The sequence below is a fragment of the Rhopalosiphum maidis genome, chromosome 3, assembly GCF_003676215.2.
Source record: "Rhopalosiphum maidis isolate BTI-1 chromosome 3, ASM367621v3, whole genome shotgun sequence".
Classification (NCBI taxonomy): Eukaryota; Metazoa; Arthropoda; class Insecta; order Hemiptera; family Aphididae; genus Rhopalosiphum; species Rhopalosiphum maidis.
The window spans coordinates 4,495,536-4,520,058 of NC_040879.1; the positions used below are offsets into that span (position 1 = coordinate 4,495,536).

Here is a 24,523-nt window from a genome sequence, read left to right on the forward strand (position 1 = left end):
AGAAAGTGTATAAGTGTTCTGTATGCTTCTGGAGTACTAGTTTGAATTTTTAGACGATCCGTAGAGGATTTACAAATAAAGTTTTCAACGCCAAGAATCTCAATAAGACTTGTGCAAAGTTCTGGAAAATCTTGGACTCCTTTTACAAAGATAGGTGGAGGGGATTTGATGTGCGATTCTGCGTTAGTTTGATCTATATTATTAGTGATATTGGTAGTGTGTTGCATGTCATCATTATTGTCTTGTTGGGTGAAAACCTCGAATCTATTTCTAGACGCGAATAATTTTTTTTTAATTGGTTGAGTTGGTGTTTTAGGCGAGTTTAGAGATTCTGAAATCGAGGAGGTTGAGAGATTTCTTTTATTAGCAGTCTTGACGATCCACTCACCATTTGGTGAGGTGTCTGAGATATTCGATTGAGATGTTGAGTTGTGAGTAGTTTTGTTAATGATTTTAATTGGTGGCACCGTTTTCTTTGGATTATTGCTTTGGTTTTTGTTATTACTCATTATTACGTGAGTATAATATAAACATGCGTGTAAATATATATATATATATAATTAACTTGTTGCGATTGCGATAGCGAGGATTGAGAGTCGCGATAAGAAACTATAATAAAAGCCAAGGCCGCCACGGCGACGGCCGAGTTAGTGTACGCTGTTATGACCACTAAAATAGAGAATATGGTACACACGAACACATAGGTTGTATTAAAAACATAAGAAATGTTAGGAACAATAGAAAAATAAAATAACTACTATGTAATTAAGACATTTATGATATTTATTGACAGAGAGTAATAATTAAACAATAATTAAACACAACGGGAGCGAATACGTGCTGACTGCTATCGCAGAATTAGTTCCGGAAAACTTATATAGGAAAACAAAAAATGTTAGTGGCAATATATTTAAATGCTAAATTATTATATTGTTTAAATAGACGGTGTGCCTAATCTACCTGTTAAGTAGTTCCGAATTTTTTTCAATCACAATGCTTTTAAAATCATAAAATGATTTTGCAATTAACCAGTTAAATTTTTTGAACTGTTGAAAATATCTAGTGTATGACATACTCCATGTTTATGATAATGTAAAACAAAAATAATTATTGTATTAAATCAAATTAAATAAAAATATTTATTTTTTTCGTGATATTCTCTCTACATATATTTAACTGAAGTTAACCTTAGGCCAATTAATATAAGAGAAAAGCTTCTTATGTAATTTTTTGATTGGGATGATATAGTCATCACTCATCAATATTTATATTTTTATACTCTTAAAACATTATTAACTTCACCATTTTTATCTTAGTTTGAGATAGTACATTATCATAAAAAAAATGCTAGAAGCCACTTGTGGTATTAAGTACCATAAAAGTCCATTCATTTCCTTTAATGTTGATTTATAAATACCTATGTCTTTCAATAGCGTCATCCAATATAGTAATTTTTATAAAATCTAAATCCATGTATCATGCTTGAGAAGGAAAGAGAGCACAAAACTACTATTTTATTTATAATTAAATTATAAATAATACTCAACTATACTCAAATCATGAAAAGTATTATTTTCTTTTAAAGTTAATTTCGTTTCAAAACAAAACAATTTTCAAAGAATAAATAGTTTTTGCCATCTATTTAGTGTGTTTATAGATCCAGGAACTAGAAAAAATATGCCATTAGCAATCGTTTGGTCGAGAAATATAATACTACTAGCAGATAGTTCTGTTAGTTATAATCATCTCGAGAATGGTATTGTTGTAATTGATTTATGTAGAATATTGATTTTTCTTCTTTTAGATCTTATATTGATTAAAAAATATAATTGACTTCTAATTCAATATAAAAGTTTTTAACATTAATACTTGGCCAAGACTTTTGAAAATATTTAAAAATAGGTACATCTAAGGCAGATCAATCTTTATTAAAAAAGTAATTCTCAGTACAACTTCAAATGTACATTGTCCTCATTGTCCTCAATTAGGGTGCAAGAAATGTCAAATTTAAAAGTTCAAAAATAAGAAGCACCCTAATATTTGATCATAACTTAAATCTCATAGAATACAACAAAGAAACATCAACGTTAATTTGTATAGTAGATTGTTTTTTCTTTGTACTAGTTCAAATTTTCATGGACAATAACCATACGTATTTAAAAATTAGATAATTATATCTAAACAATAACCTATCCTACATGTTAATCCACAGGGCAGAATTCCTAACAACAACATTTCATTGGAAGTACGTGATAACATTTTGAATAAATCGATTTATCGAGAATATTATGAGGAAACCGTAGAACGAAAGCAAATGACACAACACGCGATCGTGACTAAAAATTATTGTTTGGCCAAGAAGAATTACCAGGAGTTTAAGAGACAAACGAGTATGAACGAAGGACGTGAAATATTCGATAGTAGTTAAAATATATATTTTTCAGAACAAATAACAAAAATTAATAGAAAACAAGTCACTGGACCTCAATGGTTCCAGGAATTGTCTGAGCAACAGGTTAGATATATTATTAGACGCTTGATGTCTTTTACTAGAATATACTATTTAAACCGATTTTAAAATTATTCTTAAGATAGGATTACTAGATTATATTTTCCTGAACCTGGGTCATTTTGAATGGAAACCTATAAATATAAATAAATAATATTTATTTTTTTTTTTTTGAACATTAAATTTTTTGTTTTTTATAATGAATTATATGCAAGCAATATTATACAAAAACCTATCACCAATTTATATTATTTATTAATTATGGTTTACATTCGTTAGGTTAGGTTAGGTACATTCGTTTGCAGTCAAATTTTACGGTTGTCGGTAAAAAAAACAAATTCAAACAAATCTAATAGTAAGTTTTTGGAATTTTCGGATTCTGTGTAGTTTACTAAATATTTGGCTGATCTATGAACTAATTTTAATAAAGATTTTTTTTCTAAAATTTAGTCGTAGAATTTTTCACAAGATGTATTATTAAAGCTATGAAGTACGTTTTTATAATAAGAAAAGCTTTTAGTCTTTTACCATTCTTGAATTTGTCCATGTGCTGTTCGTGAGTGAGTGAAAATACATGTTTCACCGCTGCATTTGAACCCGACAAAAGAAAACTTAATTAAATAACTTTTTTTGTTATCACTATAATATGTAAGAATTGTAAGATGAAAATTTTTATTTTCTAATTGAAAAATGGTTTTTCTATTGAGTACAATTTTAAAACCGGGACAAATCACTGTCACGAAACACTTTCTCAGGACACCGGGACACTTGGTTAAACCGGCACCGTCCCGGAAAAACCGGGACATATATATGGTAACCCTATCTTAAAAACACTATACAGAAAAATTTCAAGTATTGGAAATAAGAAAATGTGTGATTGTCGATTGGTACTGTACAACTGTAGTCACCTTTTTCATTATTCAGCTATATTCCGACACGTTTCCTACAAAGCAAAGGTTTCTTTACAGTATCGATGAGAGTTGTGACCTCGGTGTATAAATCAATATTATTAAATGAGTTCTATGAATAGTTTTGAGTTATTGAAATTGAGTACGAAAAATATTTTTTGGTTATTTGAATTTATTTTCTTTGTTTGGAATATACAATCTATGTCTAGGGGGGCACAATTTTATTTTTTTGTCATTATAATCAAGCCTGGTTAATTTTTTAAAACAATATTTTTAAAAGGTATAGCAAATAGTTCCTTTAAAATAATATTTTTATATATATTGACTAATTAATAATGTTTATATTTTAAGTCTTAACTGTATTAACTATTAATAATTATAATTTATTTATTTATAAATTAAAATGATTATGGTATTTATTATATTATGTAAGCGTCTATTTCATAGATTTTTCCGCGGAGTACTTATCGGGTAAGTTATATTAAAATTGTTTTTCTATTTATTTTTGTCAAACAGCCAGTGCGTTATACCAACGCCAAAACGTCATAGATTCACTTATATCTATTTTTATGTTCTATTCAATTTTATTTTTGTATGATTATTATTTTATTATTAAGATTGTTTTTTTGTTATAATTTTTTATTTTAAGTAACTACTGTTTTTAATTTATTAATTAACATGATTAAGTTATTTGAATGATAGTTTTGCTTATTAAAATTAATATTATTATTATTTATTATTATTGTTTGAAATAAAAGAACCATTAGTTTCACGTACAATTCTTTTCAATTCACTTGCTATACTGAGTTATGTTTATTTTATGTCTTTTTTTAAGTTGTTTTTTTTTCTGAAATGCCTATATAAAAAATTTGGCACACCAAAAAATCTTTAAAGTTGAATACAAGGTATATAATAAATTATACTTGTCGTATTAAAAAAAAAAATAATGTTTGTTGATAAGCACTTAAAGTTCAAATGTTTACAAAGTATGTTAAAACCGCGAAAATGTGCAAGTAATTTTGATGTTAAAAATTCATACAATTTAAGGTTAAAAACTCAATACAAGGTTCTTCATAAATTTTCCTTCAAGTAATTGTAAAAAAAAAATTCTATCGTCAATATAGAAAAGATTTTATGAGCGTATGAAATTTAATTTTTTATTACAATTTGAATAAAGGTAATATAAGTAATAATATAATATATTCTACTAATTATCCTAGATTGACAAATCAACTCCATTCAGAAACGTTTTTCGTATACTATGATAATGACTCAGTGGCGTATTTGGGATTTTGTCTAAGGGGTGGGGAATATACGTTGGCAAACATAATTTCCTCTACCGGTTGTGGGTGGGGGGTAGACACACCATTACTACCGTTTCACAAAAATGTTGAAAATGTATATACTTTTTATCGATAAGTACCTACAAATAAATATATAAGACTATTTTTTTGTTTTGAAGATTTATTATTCATTGTTATTTTTTTATAAAATGGAGGAAACCATAAGAATACAATAGGATCCAGTGCTTATTGATAAATACACAAATATTGAAATATACATAATTGTGTAGGACGAAAAAAAATAATGCACCAGCCAGTGTTCCGAACTTAAGGGCTCTTTTATTGGTACTTGGCCGAGGGGCTGGACCCTGGGAAGGTAAAGACTAAAGATCGCTAGGCAGCTACCTAATTTGCCTATGTGGAAGTTCGGCAGTAGCATTAACGCGTGTGTTCGATTTTAATGAATAATGAATTAGTATGCTGGATTAAAAATGAACTAATGCAGTAATAATTATTATAAAAATAAGTAATAACTCGTATTTAGTGTTTAAGTTTGTTTATTATTTGTACACTATTTAGTTATTAGAACTTATTGTTTATAATGCCTATATATCGTCTTGCAATATATTTTGAAATAGTAACCAAACGCTCATTATTAAAAGCATAATAATAGCCGTATCTTTATTGACAATAATGACGATTGACGGAATTTGACGAATATGAATTGTTTCCAATCACATACATACTTAGCAGTAAGTGGGGTATTGGCTATAATCAACCATAATACTTCTAAATTTTTAAAATTTCAATATTATAATAAAATTAGCGTTTTTAATAATTTTTTTTTTTTTTTTGAACCGATGACTGGGGGTAGCACTGACGTCAGTCACTCCACCCTCCAGCCGTCATCATTTATTGAATTAAATCACATCATATTTTTGGCTTCAGTCCGGGACAATCCCCTTCCTGGCGACCTTACACGTTTTTAATACATGATCGAGACTTATGGTCTCCTAGGTTTCGCTTTCAGCGTAAAACATAAATAATAATAATAATGGAAGTTGACATTTGTGCTACACGCGTGCTCGCTGTCTCTGCCTTTCCTCTTCCTCCTTTTTCTGCATCACTTAGTGGATGAAATCCGCCACGACATTCCACCTTTCGGTGGATACCATCATCACCCCGACCATCGTCTCCGCCGTGATGTCCTCGCCAATCAGTGTGTTCATAATTCTTCTTCTTCCGTATCACGCGTCGCATTCGAAAAGTGTATGGTGGGCGTTGTCTGTATGGTAGCCACAGAACATACATTCAGGTGACGGTAGCTTACCGAATCGGTGTAGGTATGCCGAAAAGCATCCATGCCCTGTGAGGGCTTGTGTTAGGTGGTACTCTACCATACCGCTCGTTCTTTTGTGCCATCTTTTAATGTTTGGTATCAGCCTATGAGTCCACCTTCCGTTGTCAGCCTGTTCCCACCTTGATTGCAATGCTTGTATCATTTTGTCTTCTGCTTCTACTTTTCCTTCTGTCGTCTTCATGCTGCTCCTATATTCCGCTACCAGATCTGGGGGTGGCATTCCGGATAGGACTTCCACAGCCGATTTTGAAACGGTTCTGTATGCCGATTTTTCTATTGTTTTTTCCCATTTCAGTCCATCCTTTGCATCCCATGTGCTTGGCCCAAACTGGTGCGCCATAAAGCATAATGCTCTGCGTAACGCTTGCTAGAAGTCTTCTCTTGCGCGATTTTGCTCCATCTGTGTTCGGCATGATTCGCGTGAGCATTGTGGTCACGTCATCCGCTCTCCTGGACACCATACGTGCATGTTCAATAAATTTCAATTTTCCGTCCAAGTGCAGGCCAAGGTATTTGACGGTTTTTTTGGATTGGATTGTGTGTCCCCTTATCATTATCGTTATTTCGTTGTGTTTCCATCTCTTAGTAATTAGGATTACTTCTTACTTCTGGATCGCCAGTTCGATTTCAGTTTCTTCTAGCCATTGCAGGACCTTCTCAGCTTCTTCTTCTAATAGTCTTTCTATTTTCACCTTGTCATTTCCTGTTGCAGTGATAGCGATGTCATCGGCGTACGCTATCAGTTCAACTCCTTCGAGCATAGGCTCAGAGAGAAGGCTGTCGTATAGGACGTTCCATTGTAGGTTCCAGCACCGATCCTTCTGGGACGCCTGCCGATAGTACTTTCATTACTTCTTTGCCTGCTGTCTCGTACATTAATTTTTTTGTCGTGGAAGTAACTGTACAGTAGCTTGCATAGGTACTTCGGTAGTCTTATGCCGGTGGCTGCATCGATGATACCGAACCAAGGTGCCGCATTAAAGGCGTTTCGGACGTCTAGTGTCAGTAGTCCAGTCATTAGCTTTCCTGTGTGACTACCCACTATATCCCTTAGTCTGATAGCCGCGTCCACTGTGGAACGGTCTTTGCGGAATCCGTATTGGTTGTAAGCTATGCTATCATTTCGTTCTAGGTGGTCTATAACTCTAGTGTCCAGGATCTTTTCGAATAATTTCCCAATAGTGTTCAACATACATAGTGGACGGTATGAGGACGGGTCTTCAAGCGACTTGTTTCCTTTTCTTACTAGTACCAGTCTTGCCGTTTTCCAATTGATAGGGAAACTAGCCTCTGTAACGCATCTGTTATATATGTCTAGTATCAGTCCCGGTCTTCGATCGACAACTCTCTTCAGTATCTCGTTTGGCACTCCATCTGTTCCCGGTGATTTATTTGACTCAGCTTTTTTTTTTTTTTTTTTTTTACTTCAGCTCCACGTCTGTTATCGGAGTAGGGATTTCTCTTTCCGGCCATATCACTACCTCTCAGGTGGGATGTGTTAGGAATAGCTCTTTGATAATGGATTCTACTCTCCCTGGTGTATCAATGCCTGGTATTGGGGTCCTTTTGCACAATTTTCCCATAACGAGTTTATAAGGTTTGCCCCACGGGTCGGACTCCACCATGCAGCAGAGCTCGCGCCATGACTTTTCTTTTGACTTTTTGATGGCCTTCGTCAGTTCGAGTTGGGCTTTCTTTAGTTTCTCTTTCTCTGCTATGCATTCACCATCTCCTGAGCGTTTCCGTTTTCGCGTGTAGATACGACGTAGGCGATTACTTGTGTCTCTCAAGCGTTTGATCTCTGACGTCCACCAGTGCACAGATTTTCTCTTGGAGGTTAATTTCGTTCTTGGCGTTACTTCATCCAAGATTCCGGTTAGTGCGTGGTTAAGTGCCTCTGCACTGTCGTTTGCTGTGCGCCGATATCGATTTCGCAGCTTAGTACAATTTTCTCGAGTTTCTTTCCGTCTATATTCCTGGTATTTCGGCGTGTGATTTCCTTGTATGGTCTTGGTGCATTGTCCTCAATATTATACTCGATATAGCTATGGTCGCTATGAGAATATTCCTCCAGAACTCTCCAGTTGGTGACCCTTGCAGCCAAGTTAGCTGATGCCATTGTCACGTCGATATGTGACTCTGAGTCACCTCGCTGCCAGGTGGGTTTGTTGCCTTGATTACATACCATCAGCCCTAGAGCGTTCGCAAATTCAAACAGGGATTCTCCTTTGTTATCGTTTGCTCTGGATCCCCATGCTCGATGTTTGGCATTGAAGTCCCCAGCTACAATGACATCGCCGGATGCGGATCTGATACTCAATTCGAGTCTAGTCAACCAGTCTTCGTATTCCCTTATACTGACGTTTGGGCTGATATAACATGCGTATATCCTTGTTTTCCGTACAGTGATCCAGGAGAATCCGTTTTGTGCATCACCTATCTCGTCGATTGGAATGTCGTTGCAGTTGACTATGGCAGCTCTGATGGTTTTGTCGCAGTACCAGCCATGGGCTTCGTTCGTGTTTTGTCCGTACTTGTAGTATTCGCTCACGATTAATAGATCGATCTTGTCTTCGCGTGCTTTTTAGAGTGCTAGGTCTTGAGCAGCACTCTTTCCTGCCAGGTTTATTTGCAGGACTCTTATCATTTTGTCCCTTTGGACTGTTCGGACTGGGGTGTGATTCCCGTCCCGTTGTTCTCACTATCTCGGTTGGTGATGTTCGGTTGCTCGACGTACTCCTTGGCCACATGTTCCTCCTTTTTACATTTAAAGCAGCATTTTGTGCGGTCCTCTCCTTGACAGTTCGCCGCAAGGTGTCCGGCCTCTAGGCACCTGTAGCATAACCTTTTCCTCTCCTCTGGTATTCTCACTCTACAGTAATTCCATCCTATTTTGATTTTCGGTCCGGCGACTAGGCGGATTGCAACCGCTATCGGGGCTGCGATAATAGCCGTGCACCATCCGTTCGTTCCCGTCCGGATTGTAAAAGGTTTGATGTGGGCCAGCTCCCGGTCGATTTTCGTCAGTTCTGCACGTACTTCTTCGGCGTTTAGTGACTCGTCGACTCCCGAGATGAGCACTGGTGTTATCTGGCGGTTTATCTCACTGACATCTCCTCTCCTAATTGCTCCGTCAGTTTTTTGGCGAAGAGATCGGCGTTTTCCTTGCTTTTGACTTCGATGAGAACGTTGCCGGCTACCGTTCTTCTGGTTCCCACTACCTCTATCCTGAGTTTTTCGAGGTTTGGGACTGCGTCTTTTGCCTTTTTGATCGCTTCCGCGTAGGTGAGTCCGTCTGGTGGCACATTGAGAATGACCGCTTCGTTTTTAGGCAATTATCTCCTCAGTCTCTGCGCTCTTTTCTTCTCCGCGTTTTCGTTTCCTCTTTTTCCGTTTTGGCTTTTTTTTATTGGTGACCGTCGTCCATTGTCCGTCTTCTTCCTCCGTTTCGATCTGCTCTGAAGGCTGCGACTGCTGTTGTTGTCGTTCCTGGCTGTCTTTGCGGCTCTGTTGCTGCTCGCGTTGTTGCTGTTGTGCTGGCCCGTTTTCTCGTTGGTTTAACTGCTGTTGTAGTTGCTGGGATTTTTCTTGCCGTGGCTGCTGTCGTTCTGATTGTATTTTTCGCTGTTGGCCTACTTGCCGCTATAGCCGTTGCTGCTGCAGTTGTTGTTGTTTTTGTGCTTCCGTGATTTCGGAGATGGCTGCGTTTGTATTTTGATCATCTCTTTGATTTTTGCCAGCGCTCTGGTAAGCTCGGACCCTTGGTGTCTGGGTTCGGCTTGTGCCAGCTCTTTTTCGTCCGTTTGGGTGGCATTGCATTCGTGTTGCACTGTGGTGCCTGCCTGAAGCTCTGGATATTGTTTGCGTCTTGACTCTGCCGGTGACTCTGGCCCAATGGATCAGTTCCTTTGTAGCGGTCGCCAGTGTGGTTACTAGTGATTTAATCTCTTTTTTGGTGTTGGTTGCAATGGTTACTTCGTTCTCCAGCTTTTTGGATGTGTCGTGTACAGCTTGTGGAACTCAGCGTTTCCTTCCGCCTTGTCTTTAGTTGTTGCTGCCTCTGCAAGCCTCGTTGCCAACTTTCCAGTGGGGGTTTTTGTTGTATCCGTATCCATATCTCCTTGTAATTCCTGATTCCGTCGCGTGACTGTAGTCACGACTGTCTCAGCAGTAGTAGTGTTGCCGGACGATGCTGAGGGCCATGCTGGGCACCCCCTCGTTCGGGTTTTGGCTTGCTGATGTCGACCTTTGGAGCGAGCCACCTCCAATTGCCGTCTCCTGGTGTCTGACCACCCCAGGTAGGGTGGCACCAGGATGGGACTCGTCATTGTTGCTTTGTACTTCCATGTTGATTTTGTTTTTGGCTTGGTTATAACCACCGACGCCAGCCTCACGTCGGTTGTCTTGTGTCGTTCATTTACTGATCTTACTGGACACCGGGGGTCGATCACAACCCCGGTGGTGAGCTTGTCCGCGACCGCTTATTCGCCCAATCCCGAAGGATATGGCTTATTTCACGGCTACCCTGCATATCTGCAGGGCGTTCCCCTATCCGCAACCAGGGGACGCGCCCGATGGCATGCTCATGCCCTCCCGAAGGACGGGGATATAATTAAACCTATCAAGTAAAAAAAAAAAGACCAATAGGGAATCTATATCCCTTATATCCCCTCCCCGTAAATACGCCACTGCTGTCATTGCATTCAAATTTAACACATCCCTTATAGTAACGTACTCTTCATCGCTACTATACAGTAGAGCGATATCCATTTGCTATCTTTTTTATTTTTATTTATATGTGATTTTAATGTGTAGTGTTAATAAATATGTATAGATACGGCTAGCTATGTTCACAGAAAATATATACTGTATATGGTTGCTATGAAACTTTTCCAAAACAGCATAAGTACTAATTTCAAAATTTTCTTTTTTCCTTTTTTATAAAAAAAAATTGTGCAGTGTAGGGAAAAAAAGCATAAGCAAATATTAATATAAAAAGTAATATCCGTTTTATGAACTTATAACAAATTTATGAAATAATTATCTGAGTTAATCCCTCCTTTATCTCACTATGTTAAGTGTTTGGTCACTACGTTTGATAGCTGTTTGCGGTGCACCATTGCTGTTGGCAATTATTGCATCTTACCTGTGTGTAAGAAAATGTGCTATTATATTGTTTGTATGAACTCACTGAAAACTACCTCCAGCATGCTGATATCTCACCATTAGACTGTATATTTTATATACATCCGCTGCCCCGCGGCCAATACAGTATCGATCATTTATGAGTTCTCCAGTCAACCATATTATTTTTATTACAACGCCATTTCTTATTTGTAAAGTTCAGATAGACTCGTTCGTTTCACAAATTTCTCAGCTTATGAATGATTTACTGTTAAGCCAATCATATGAGTAGCCGTTTGAGTTTTATTTCTTCTTAACAGCTCATAACTGAATAAATCCCCCCTTCAACCAAAAAAAGCAAATTTAAAAAATTACATTTTTTCCAATTACCAAAAATTTTCAATATTCTTCATCCAAAACATATGACGCACCAGGTAATCCGTAGATGGCAGTTTCTGTTCAAAAAACATGCAACTCATTATATTGTATTTATTTAGTTATATATATATATATATATATATATATATTTAAAACCCCCGCATTAATTAACAAACTAGTTATTTATTTATTTATATATATTAACGGGCGGAGCCCTATACAACAATTTAAAATTTAGATAACATATAGAAGATTAAACATAATAATAATTCAATAATAATAAGAATAGGTAATATAGAATAAATATAATACAAGTAGGTAGTAACAATAATTTCAATATTATAATATGTTATGATTAGGGCTAGGAAAATGATGCATTAAAAATCTGTAGTATAGTCATTAAAAAATTACTAATAATGCTACGAAAAAATGCATTTTAACCATAAAAATGACTTTCAAATGTAAAAGATTAACTGATAATAATTTTTTGAATCGAAAAATAATTTATCCATGAACACATTTTTATACGTTCTAATAAATTAATTCTTAAAACACCTAAATACAATTTAATATCTATATAAAACATTAAATTAAAAACATTATATTAAATTGTATGTAGGTACTTGTTTATTATACAAATTTAAAATTAATATAAATACTTAAATAATATATTATGCACAATGTGTAGTTTGTATGTGTTCTTTCATTTTGCAGTTATATTTTTTGTATTAAACAGAATAATTCTAAAACAAAAATCAATTTTTAATTAGAAAAACTTAAACATTTAATAATTATTTAATTAGATACATACCATTCACTAGCATCTCTATTGTTGCACTGCACTATTAAGGTCTCTCTTAAGTTTTCAAACAGAAATGATCTGCGATTATCAGCTAATAATGTTTTGTAAGTAGAAAATGATCTCTCGACGTCAACCGATGTTATAGGAGCAAATTTCAAATAAGTCATATCATCGAGATTTAAATCTTCTGGCAGTTCCAATTTTGACACTTCTTCACCGTTCAAAATTTTTGAGATTGTACATATTGATTTAAATCCAATATTTTTTTCTAAAACTGTTTTCATCTTCAGTTGTACGGCCTTACCAATTTTGTTTTGCGCTTCTTCTATTTTATTTTGTACGTCCAAAACAATTTTTATTGACTCAGACAGAGGACAACCTGATTTTTCAAGACGCAAAATAGCATTAGTTAATCCACTGAAATTTGATTTTATAAACGTTAAATTACACTCCAGAATAGTATCTTTTATCAAATCACGGACTTTTTTTATTGAAATAGCATCATCTTCATCAACTCCATGACAACACGTTTAATTAATGAAAAATGTTCACAATAATAAATCGCCGCGTTAATCCATGTACCCCACCTTGTAAGTATGGGCTCCGGAGGTAAAGGAATATTTGGTGCAATATTTCGAAAAATTTGTATTCGGGAAGGGGCTTTTAAAAATATTTTTTTCATATTTGAAATCAACTTATCAACTTTTGGAAACTGTAATCTAATTTCTTCACATACTCGATGCAATGCGTGAGCTAAACAAGTAATGTGTTCCATTTTGGGATTAAATATTTTAAGAGATTTACCAGCTTTTACCATATATGGCGCTGCATCAGATAAAAATAACAAAATATTTTCACGCCTAATTCCTTCAGCCCATAAAATTAATAGCGACTTATCAAATAATCGACTTATTGTAGCGTAGTTAGCTTTATCTAAAACTTCCGAGTTTAAAAGAAATATTTTACCTGGGTTATCGATTTCTAAGGTGCCTATTACTACGTTTGCCACATAACTGACCAGCTGTCGTCTCATCGATAGACACCCATATTTTCTTTTCTGAAGCATATGCTCTTATATAATTTATTGTTTCTTCGTAGCATTCGTTAACGAATTTTTTGCGCAATGTTGATTGATCTGGTATGATTTTATTTGTATACTTCTCCAAAAATGATCGAAAAGACGGTTGTGATAATTTAAAAAGTGGTATATTTGAGCATAATAGAGCCTTACAAAGATCGTAATTGAAGGTTGATGCTGTCGAAGAAGTGGTTAATAGAGTCTGAGTTGTAGATATTTTTTGTTGATTTTTTTTTTCTATACCCAGAATATGTTTATCACGTGCAACATGTTGATTAACAGTAAATTTTTTCTCAGCCGAAACTTTTATATTGCAAATTGTGCAACAAAGTACTGTACCGTCAGTGGTAAAAATATTATCGCCAAATTCGGACACATATGTGCGTAAACGGCAAGCCAATGACTTTTTATGTTTAGCCATTTTAAATGAAATTCCAACACAACACGGGATTAAAATAAAACAATTTAATATACGCAATAAACTTGTCAACACGACTTTATAACGATTACTGAGTAGTGAAAATACGAGCCTTTCGGTAACACTCCAATATTATATTTGAACCTACCACCGAAATTCTTATCTTAACAAGTCAACAAATATCGTTCCATAATATTATATTTGAATTATAATTATTTATAGACTGATGTCCAGACAGTCAACGTAACCACTACTTCCTGCGCAGTACTTTGACAAATTCTAAGAATCTATTTTAAGAAATATTTGCCGATAAGACGAAAACATTTCATTAGATACGTAAACACCATAAATATTTGTAGTAATTTTTACGTAAATGTACCAAAAATGTCGAATATGCGTTAAATTAACAAAAATTAAATAAAAATGCTTAAAAACTGGCGCAAAAGAACAAAAAATGCAATTATTTACGAATATCACAAAAAAATGCAAAAAAATGCAAAAAAAATTGTATATTTGCACTCTATGACGTATGAATTGGATTTTGTATTTGATGAGCTATATTCTGGAATGCTATGAAAAAAAATGCAAATACTGCAAATTCCTAGCCCTAGTTATGATAAATGGTGCTCTCATTGATCAACCGCATCATGCGATTAATAGGATTATTTCTGCCGTAATTGGTAGTGTGCGCAGGAATTAATAAATGGACATGGTGTCTAGTAATGCGAGAAGGGACCTTGAAATTGACCAATACAAGAAGTGAGGGAGTATCAATGCGACCATCCACACGTTCGTGTTAACTCTCCTGTCTGCAAATGAGATGAGACCTAGTTCTTGCATAACTATAGAATAGTCATGTGGAGGATGTTTTATTTTTAATGTATAAGCTGTGCAAGATAGGAATCGTCTCTGAACATGTTCTAATTGACAGGAGTCCGTTATGGTATAAGGGTCCCATGACAATTACTCACATTAAAGAGCAAACTCATATTATTAAACCACGCAACCATATTATTAAGGTCATCTTGGAGTGCACAGCAGTCAGATAAGTTTTCAATTTTCCTAAAAAGTTTTAAGTCATCAGCAAACATGAGGAATTTACAATTTTTGATAACCCCTCTGATGCCATTTACATCAGAGAAAAAAAAATCGGGGATAGATGTCCTTCCGGAGAAACTCCAGAAGAGACTTTAGAGATGGAGGATTTACAGCCAAATACTTTAACCCATTAAACTCGATCGGACAGTAGGACTTGAACCACGACAGCAATGGTTCGCCAAACCCACTTGTATAGAGTTTCAATTAGGTAGCCATGGTCAACTCTATCAAAGGCTTTTGAAAAGTATGTGAAAATTACATCTACTCGTATGTCCTTTTCAACAGCCTCCAAAACAAAATTATTAAATACCATAAAATTCATAGTGGCCGAATAAGTGGGTCGGTCTGAATCCATACTGCTCGTCGATTAGAATTGAGTTAACAGAAGATTGAATATTTCTCAATACTAGTAGTTCAAAAAGTTTGGATATGTGGCTCAAAATTGAAACTGGTCTATAATTTTTGACATAGTTTTTATCATCCGATTTAAATATAGGAGTGATAAAGCTAATCTTAAGGATAGATAGGAAAACTCCACAATCAATGGAATGCCTAAAAAGTAGTCACAGTGAAAAACATAGTTAAGATTTAATATTGTATAAGAAAATACCTAATAAGCCATCTAGGCCTAATGACTATATTTTTTGAAGCATTTAGGCCATCATAAATATCATCGATGTTGAATGAGCAAGTGCTAGGCAGGTCATGGCACAGGAATGGAGATGAAGAATCATTAGATAATGGTGGAACATAGACTGTATTAAAGTAAAGGGAAAATAAATTCGAAACTGATTTATTGCCCGAACTTTTTAAATTCTTATAATGCGCAATGTGGGGAATCTCATTGTTTGACTTATGAACTCAGACAAAATCCAAAACGACTTAGGATTAGATTTTAGCATAGAATCAGTACAAGACAAGAAGGCAGTATGGCATTTCCTATACTTAGCCTTGTAAGAAGCTCGAAGTGTAGAGAATTCTGCATAGTCAAGGGGGCAGTGTGAAGTTTTAAACTTCGCATGCGCTCGTTTCATACTAAAAATAATATGTTTAAGATTATAAGAAAACCATTTCGGAAATGTAGAAGGTACATAAGACCCTTTTGGAACAAAGTTTAAAATGCTTAAGTGCAAGGCATCATAAAGTGCATTAGCTGCCTTATCGATATCTAGAGACATTAGGGTCTCCATAATGAAGAAGAATTTACAAATTTCTACATAGAGAGCACGGCGGATGTCGAAATAATTATGGGAATGATTTAATAAAGGGGAGACATTAATCAACTTTACCATAATATCAAGAGCTTGATAGTATGGATCGCAAGACACCGCTGTGATTTCAGCTTTAATGACAGACTCTTTTGTCGTTAGAAAGCCTAGTGCTTTCTAAGTCCAAGATACCACCGAAAAATATGAAAACACAATCTAGGTGAAAGAGAATAATGGATTGCACAGCGGATATAAAAGCCTCGTATGCCGAAATCAGGCAATTAGGAGGAAAGTAAACAAATTACACTACATAGTTGATATTATTAAAACTAAATTTAACAAAAACATGCTCGATATAGTTATATTATTATAATCACATTTCCCCTTACATGCGTGTTATGCCTTGTTATATTTATTATTTTGCCATCAATTTGTTATGTTTTGCGAAACAAAAATTATTATTTTTCGATATTTTATTTTTGTCAATGTAAAATCTTCCCTATTGATCTTTTCAAAATTAATCTACAATTTAATACAAGAATATAACTTGTGATGTCCCAGAATTTTGGATCTCTGATAAAATATTATACATTTTCAGAATGCGGATTCTCAAACAGATTATCATCAGTTAATTTATTCTAAAATTATATTATCCCTGATATCCGCGCGCGCATAATTATTATCACGGGGACAATAGTATTATTATATAACAATTTCCCTTCGACCTCCTAAAACGGCAGTGTTCGTGCACACGTCCTACGGTCGCTGGCGGCTGCCGCCGTTTCTCCCCGTCGTCGTCAAAGCCGGTGTCCTACACAGTGCATTCGGTTAATCCCATTATAATGTACATTTTCATAACGACGACACTGGTTTGCCCCATTACCATGTCAAAGCTCCGTCAATAACCAATGGCCAAGCACCGAATCTCAATACAAATCACTCTAATCACAATCGCTGAATTAGCCTAAAGTACTGGCCTGATTTACGTCTTTAGGACTCTTCATGTTTTCAACACACCGTCCATAACCTAACCGTGATATCCTAGTATAACGTTCGATTTATTGTCAAATTTCCTGTTGGCTGTCAACATCAGAATGATGCCACTGGTGACCGAATCAACCACTTCACGGTGTCAACATCGTCAGACTTAAGAACTCGTTATTTGTCACACTGGGAAGTATAATTTCCCCATATGTTCCCCCCTTTTAAAGTGCGATATGAAGACGTCACAAGATGCGGGCCCCTTCTCTTCCCTTTTTTCCAAATATTTCCAGCTGTCGTAAGCCTCATAGCCCTCGTGTCTGATTTATTATTATTAATGTAAAAAAAGGACAATAACTTATTGTTTGGGCTGTAATATTTGTTGCATGTTATCATTTTCACATTAATGCAACGATCTGCATCGTTTCTCGGAGGCGCATTCTGATACAGCGGTAGTTATCAGGTACTATACGCCGGTTACTGACTACGGCTGTTGCGTTTTCCATATCATTTATTATCATTCTCATCAGTTTTCGGTTATGTTTAAATGTTTTTCTCAAATTAAATTCTTAAGTTCTTTTCGTCAGTGTCATCGAAAGTATCATTATATTAAGTTTTCTCCGTTTGCGTAGGTGGCACTGAGGCATTGTTTCATATTCCATCTCATTCTCAAATTTAAGGCACCGTGCCTACACCACATTTTGCTTTCGTTCACTTTTAAATTGTGCTGTCAAGTCAACATCATATATTATACATTTTTTCTCGTCTCATTAATTTCTCAAATTCACAATATCATTTTTCCATTCTTTCAAGTTTTTATATGCCCATTGTGGACCGTCAAGCTGTTCCTATATTGTTTTCTGCATCCATCCTGTGGATATCATTGTCAGTCTTGTTCCAAATTATTAATATTATTCCCCAATAGGTCGCTAATTCATTGTACCATCTAGAACCACGTGATTCTTATTTGTGTTGCATATCACCTTGTTTTTTGTGAGTTGTTCGTCTGAGCTGATAGCCCGTTGGTCGTACATCTTATTTGATATCATTGTATTTCTTATTGTGCAAGTGTGGGCATCCTGAGACGGTAGCGTTCCTGTTCAAAGCCACCAACGAACACCAGTCTTTACAGGTAATCGGCTTAAGAGCCATATTATTAAATATTTATAATTTATTATTTTTATATTGATGCTTGATTACTATATTATTATTTCGCCAAACAGTCAGTCAAGTGATACCATTTACCCTACAATATCCTATTTTATTTATTATATTGATATTTACAAATATTTTACACATCACCTATAATGTTGTATTGATGATTTATGCTTGATTCATAACATATATAATTAAATTTATATTTATACTTAGTTGATATTGAGCCATGCAGTCCATCAATAGATCACAGTTATGATAATAATTGTTTAATCTATTATTTATTTTCAATATTCACTTATTATAAAATATTATATTATATCAAATTAAATTGGGGCACTGTTACCAAATTCTAAAATCTCTTACATTTACATAACTATACAGTTCACTAAAACCACTCTAATACATTCCTTATATCATAATATACTCGCTTAAGGCAGTGTCGCCTATTGTGCAGCAGCTATAAGGCGCTAACACTTATGATTCAAAAGACACATATGTACACAGCCGGTAACTCTGTGGTTAGGTTGGTTAGGTTAGGTTAGGTACCTAACCTTATTATGACAAAAAAATATAAAAAACAAATAAACATAACAACACCAAAAACTTGCGACACGCTATATATCCTAAATGTATTTCCCAAATTATTATTTCACCCCCAGCCATGTTACCATGTGTTTTTATTATTACTCACTATCTTGTGATGTTTTAATTATTATTTAAAATTATGAATATGTCATGTGCCCAAAACGTATTCATTGCCAATACAAAAAGATTTCTTATTTTTATGTAAATTATTATTCACATAATATGGTTTTTAAAAAATTATTATTATTTCAATGTACAAATGTTATTGTATTCATTCTATGTGCTAAAATCATTATTTTATGATCATGTCCATCATGATTACCTTAAAACCAAAAATGCCTCTTATTATTATTTATTATTCTTCCCCCATAAATCTTATACTTTCATTAGTCAATGCGTGTAATAACTGACTTGGCCTTAGGGCCAACATGTGGTGCGGCTTGCAGGTCACTTGTGTTCCTCTTAGACTGAAGGTAGTTTTTTGCGGACATAAAATTCCAAAACCTTACAAACTATACCTAGTCATTATTAAACCCATATTTATTTATTATTTTCTTTTATAATCTATGAATTCTGTCGATGTCCCTTCATTGAAACCACTCGGCACGGCTCACAAGCTACTGATTAATTATTCCCATTGCTTAGTGGGTGCAAAGTAAGTCCCTAAAAAAGCTAAAACGTCACAACGAATATCCATTAAAACCATGTAACAATATAAACAATTGCGAATACCCACAATTGGGTTAAGATAACATTTATCTATTTAATAACAAAACTTGTGATCGCATCTTAGTGAGTAAGTATTCGTTAGCTAATAAAAATAATTTCAAAATTACAGAGGTCAAACTCTTATTGTATAATAGAAAAAGGGTTCTTGACTGGTGATTTTGTGATTTTTTCACAATCATCCTAATAGTTCTTATTATTTATTCACCTTGTTTTTTCTGTTTGGGCAAATGTCGAAGATATCTACTTATACGATAATATAAACTAAAATAAACCAATTTTAATATCAAGTAGATAAAAGACAGGTAAAATAGGGGAAAAGAGCCATTTATCTTAAACATTTATAATATTTTGAACTTTTAATTTAAAATTTTATTTTCAATACCTTAAAAATAAGTGATCGAAATAGTCTACTAATTAGATTGTCAGCATAATAACATACAGTTTGTACTTTTTTTTTAATTGTTTTCAAATATTATTTTTAACTGATATTTTCTCTCTTCTGTGTATCAGATTTCTATATTGGACAACCTTTTTAATCATATGAAAGAAGACTTCGACTTGGCTACAACAAAGAGTACAAGGCGAGCACTCAAGGCTCTAGGTGTACGTACGTTCATCCCACACACTGTGGCAATGGATGCTCTGCTCAAAGCTGAACTTTATTTAGTAGATTTTCTGCAGATAATTAAAGATTACGTGATACAAAAGAACAATGAAAAGTTCTGCAATCGAACAAGTTAGCCTATCTTCAAACCACTTATTAACTGATTAGGATCATTTAGTTTAAGAAAGGGACTTTTAGTAAAAAGTGATATTGTGCTAAAGTTCATTAAAATGTACAATACCCAATCTAAGAATAATATGAACAATATATAATACGATTATGTAGGATATTATTTTTCATAATTTTATGGGTTAATATGGGAATTTTTTTTTTTATTTGAATTAATTGTCTTATTTTTTGGTAATATTAAAATCTACACCAGTGGTTTTCAACCGATGTACTGCGATCGTTTTTAAAGTGTTCCGGATTTCTAATATCTTATATTATATATATATAATATATATGTTTCATTTATTATATGCATTAGTGTATAACAAAAATGTTTTAAAAGATGAAGTGTACTGCATTGTTAGGAAGCCTAAAAACCACTAATCTTCATAATATATTTAATAAAACTTTTGGTATTATCATTTCAGCCAACACAAAAAAAGATTATTTGCTAGAAGAACGGATCTTAATGTCAAGTATCCTTCATATAGCATATCCGTGTTTTATCAAAAGACTAGAATACTTTCTCAAGAATGCTGTGCCTGAAAAAAATCGTAAGAATTTATTGATGAAAAAATATAATTAATTTATATTTACGATTTAAAAAAAAGATAAAAAAAATTCTTAAAACTGATTTTTGATTATGACTTTCATTACATTTATTTTTTACCTAAATGTCTATATGTTAATTATTCAAAACTATTGTTTGCTTCATAAATATTTAAACCAATTTATAAGTAACTTATTACAATAAGATCTAACACAAATAATTTAACTCGCACAACTACGCAATTATAAGGTTTACTTGTTTTTAGCTTACCGGTTCGTTAAGGACAATTGTTGTCTTAAACGGTCTCTACTTATTATAAAATGACTCATGAGTACAATGTCGTATCTTGTTTTACTGGTATTATTTTCAAAATCTATTACTTGATACTACGTACATCGATTAAATATTTTTTTATTAATTTTTCCCACAAGTGCTTTTTTCATTAGTTGATCATTTGCTCTCCGAGTGTGTCCAAGCAACTAGGCGTCTATACCAGATAAAATGTAGGATAATTTTTGCAATTATTCAGTTATACATTTTTGTTTCTAAATTAAAGCGTAACCTATTTGTATTCCGGAGTATTTTCGTTTAAATATTAATTTTCTTTCTTCACCTTCTGTTAATTACACTTATTATCTCACTTGCAAACGTTACTATTCGTAGCAAGTAGTTATAGTATTGGTGATTGTTAGATGTCCATGATAGTAACTTTTATTTTAATAGTTTTATTGTAATATAATGATACCTATTCTTACTTGCGATTCTTTCATTTATTTCATGATGCATATTATCCATGTTAATTGATAATAACTTCCAAATACATTAAGTTGTCGGTTGTCTACTATTTACTGACACCCCTATGAAATTCCATTGACATACTTGCTTTTAAGAGTTTCTCGGTTATTTGACTAGGCACATTATCATCGGAGTATGTTAACGTCAACAAATATTATCATCGGCGTATGTCAACATCAACGATTCTTCAATTATCTTCATTTTTGTTGCTCATTCATATCCCTTACTTTTTTTTTCAAAAGCTAAATTGAATAATGACAATACATATACTTGACGTTGATCGAATTTTACCTTAATAAGCTCTAGTTATTTTGAACAATTTTTTTTTCTCAGTGCACATCCTAATTAATTTATATACTTTCTAATCCTTTCCATATTTAATTTTTTGTATGCTGTTATTTAATTATTTATAACTATCTGTCCCGTCACGGCGTTGTCCATGTATTAGATGAGTTAATAAAGTGTATTCGAATAAATACGTGTTTAACAGTCGCAAAATGCAATGGAAGTGAAATACGTCGGACAGCAGTGGCGTTATTATTTAAAATGTACTATAATATATTTATTAGTTTAATAAAAAATTTCAGCCGACCCTATCCAATAGTTGGATGTATTTTTATAACTCAACAAAGGAAAACCATATTCTAATTTCTCAGTGTAACTTTATCAAAAGTTAGGCCACCCCTAAACTCTTACATAATCTATTTACTTTCATTTTTCATTCATCGACGCCCAGACGGAACCGTTAAGAGGTACCTTAAGATAAAAGGGATATAGCTTATGTAAGGGCGCACTAGGAAAGAATTTTTCAAATTTCGACCTCTAAGGTGGTAAAAGGGTTTTTTTTTTTAATATAGCTTTAATTTTTAATAATTTAATAACTGTTTGTTATTTCTTCTGAGCTGTTGCTAGGATACTAAAAACACATCTAATTACTTTGGATATGTTTTCCGAACATAGTCCAGATTCTGAACGAAGTAAGATTTTACAATAATGTATGTATTTTTATTTATTTATTTATTTATTTATTTTGTGTCTGTGATAACGATTTGGAGAAGAAATAATGCTTTGATTATTAACTTCAGCCCCTCTTTTAAAAGGAAAATGAATCTTGTTGGTACTTTGGGAGGTCAAAAGTGAAATATTTCCAGTAGTTTTCAAAAGCCTTATGAAAAATCCTAAAAAAGTGATGAAAAACTGGAATTTTTGCGTATAATCAGTTTTGTCAAAATCGATCTTTTTATTTTGTTGTAACTCAAAAACGAATCATTGTAAATATTTGATATTTCCTCCAAGTGTTTATAGCGTTATCTATTTACGATTACATTTTTCAAATATTTTGACCTTTTTTAAGCTATTTATAGACAATTGAAATTTTCAATTTGTCTAAGTTTTTTTTTGAAATGCCTATAAAAAAAATTTGGCACACCAAAAAATCTTTAAAATGTAATAAAAGGTTTATTATAAGTTATACTTATCGTAGTATAAAAAAAAAAATCAATAATCGTTAGTCACAATGTTGGTTGATAAGCATTTAAAGTTCAAATGTTTACAAAATATGTTAAAACCGCGAAAATGTGCAAGTAATTTCGATGTTAAAAATTCATACAATATTTGTGATTTATATCTAAGGTTAAAAATCCAATACAAGGTTCTTCATACATTTTCCTACAAGTAATTGTAAAAAAAAATTCTATCGTCAATATAGAAAAGATTTTATGAGGGTATGAAATTTAATTTTTTATTACAATTTGAATAAATGTAATATAAGTAATAATATAATATATCCTACTAATTATCTTAGACTGACAAATCATCTCTGTCCAGAGTCGTTTCTCGTATACAATGACACCTGTCATTGCATTCAAATTTAACACATCCGTTATAGTGACGTACTCTCCATCTCTACTATACAGCAGAGCGATACCCACTTGCCCCCCTTTTTTTTTTATTTAATTTTTTTTAATTCATTTTGTAATTAATAATTAACTTTATCGGACTAAATTTATGCCTATGACACTCACAATAAATATGGATTTCTATTTTTAAAATAATTTTCAAAATCGGTTCAGAAGATCCAGAGATTACCCCTAACAACGTCAAAAAACTACTTCTCTTTATATAATAGTATAGTATATATATATTTGTCGTAGCCACATTGTGAAATCGATCTTTTTATGAAAAAATGACCATTTCGTGAAACGAAAACAGACTTTTTACACTTCGTGAAATTCAAAAATATTTCACGAAATGATCACTTTTTCATGAAATGATTATTCCAATTTTACATCGTGTAATTTTTTTCACAATGTGGTTAATCACTTTATGTACTGAAATACAACATTAATGGAAACGTTAAGTTTGATTAGATTCATTATTAGTTATTTCAAGTATACAAGTATACTCATATTTATTTATTATCAATATTATAATTATTTTTTATAGTTATATAGTACACCTAATTGACTTCTATTTATAACTTATTAAATAAATACATATTTTGGTTAGAAAAGCATTTTTGCACAAACAACGTAGGAATCCATGACCTCAAGATACAACTTATAAATCTATTTACGATTAAATTTCCAAAATATTTAGAATATTTTAAACTATTTATAAACTATTGAACTTTTTGATTTTTCTAATTTTTTAAGTTGAAAATTGATGAAATTTTTGTGATTTATACCTAAGGTTAAAAAACTCAATAAAAGGTTATACATAAGTTTTTCTTCAAATAACTGTAAAAATAACTCCAACGTCAAAGAAAAAATTTTATGAGCATATGAA

General features: G+C 33.2%; 1 protein-coding gene across 1 annotated transcript in view; it reads left to right on the forward strand.

Annotated features, from left to right (window-relative positions):
* The first annotated feature begins 662 nt into the window (after positions 1 to 662).
* The window catches only part of LOC113560052, a 56,773-nt gene continuing 32,912 nt past the window's right edge, over positions 663 to 24,523 (forward strand). Inside the window, exons 1-5 of the mRNA XM_026965833.1 lie at positions 663 to 686; positions 2,213 to 2,390; positions 2,445 to 2,515; positions 20,130 to 20,353; positions 20,812 to 20,945. Of these exons, the coding sequence (XP_026821634.1) occupies positions 663 to 686; positions 2,213 to 2,390; positions 2,445 to 2,515; positions 20,130 to 20,353; positions 20,812 to 20,945 (631 nt within the window). The remainder of the gene's footprint in view (positions 687 to 2,212; positions 2,391 to 2,444; positions 2,516 to 20,129; positions 20,354 to 20,811; positions 20,946 to 24,523) is intronic.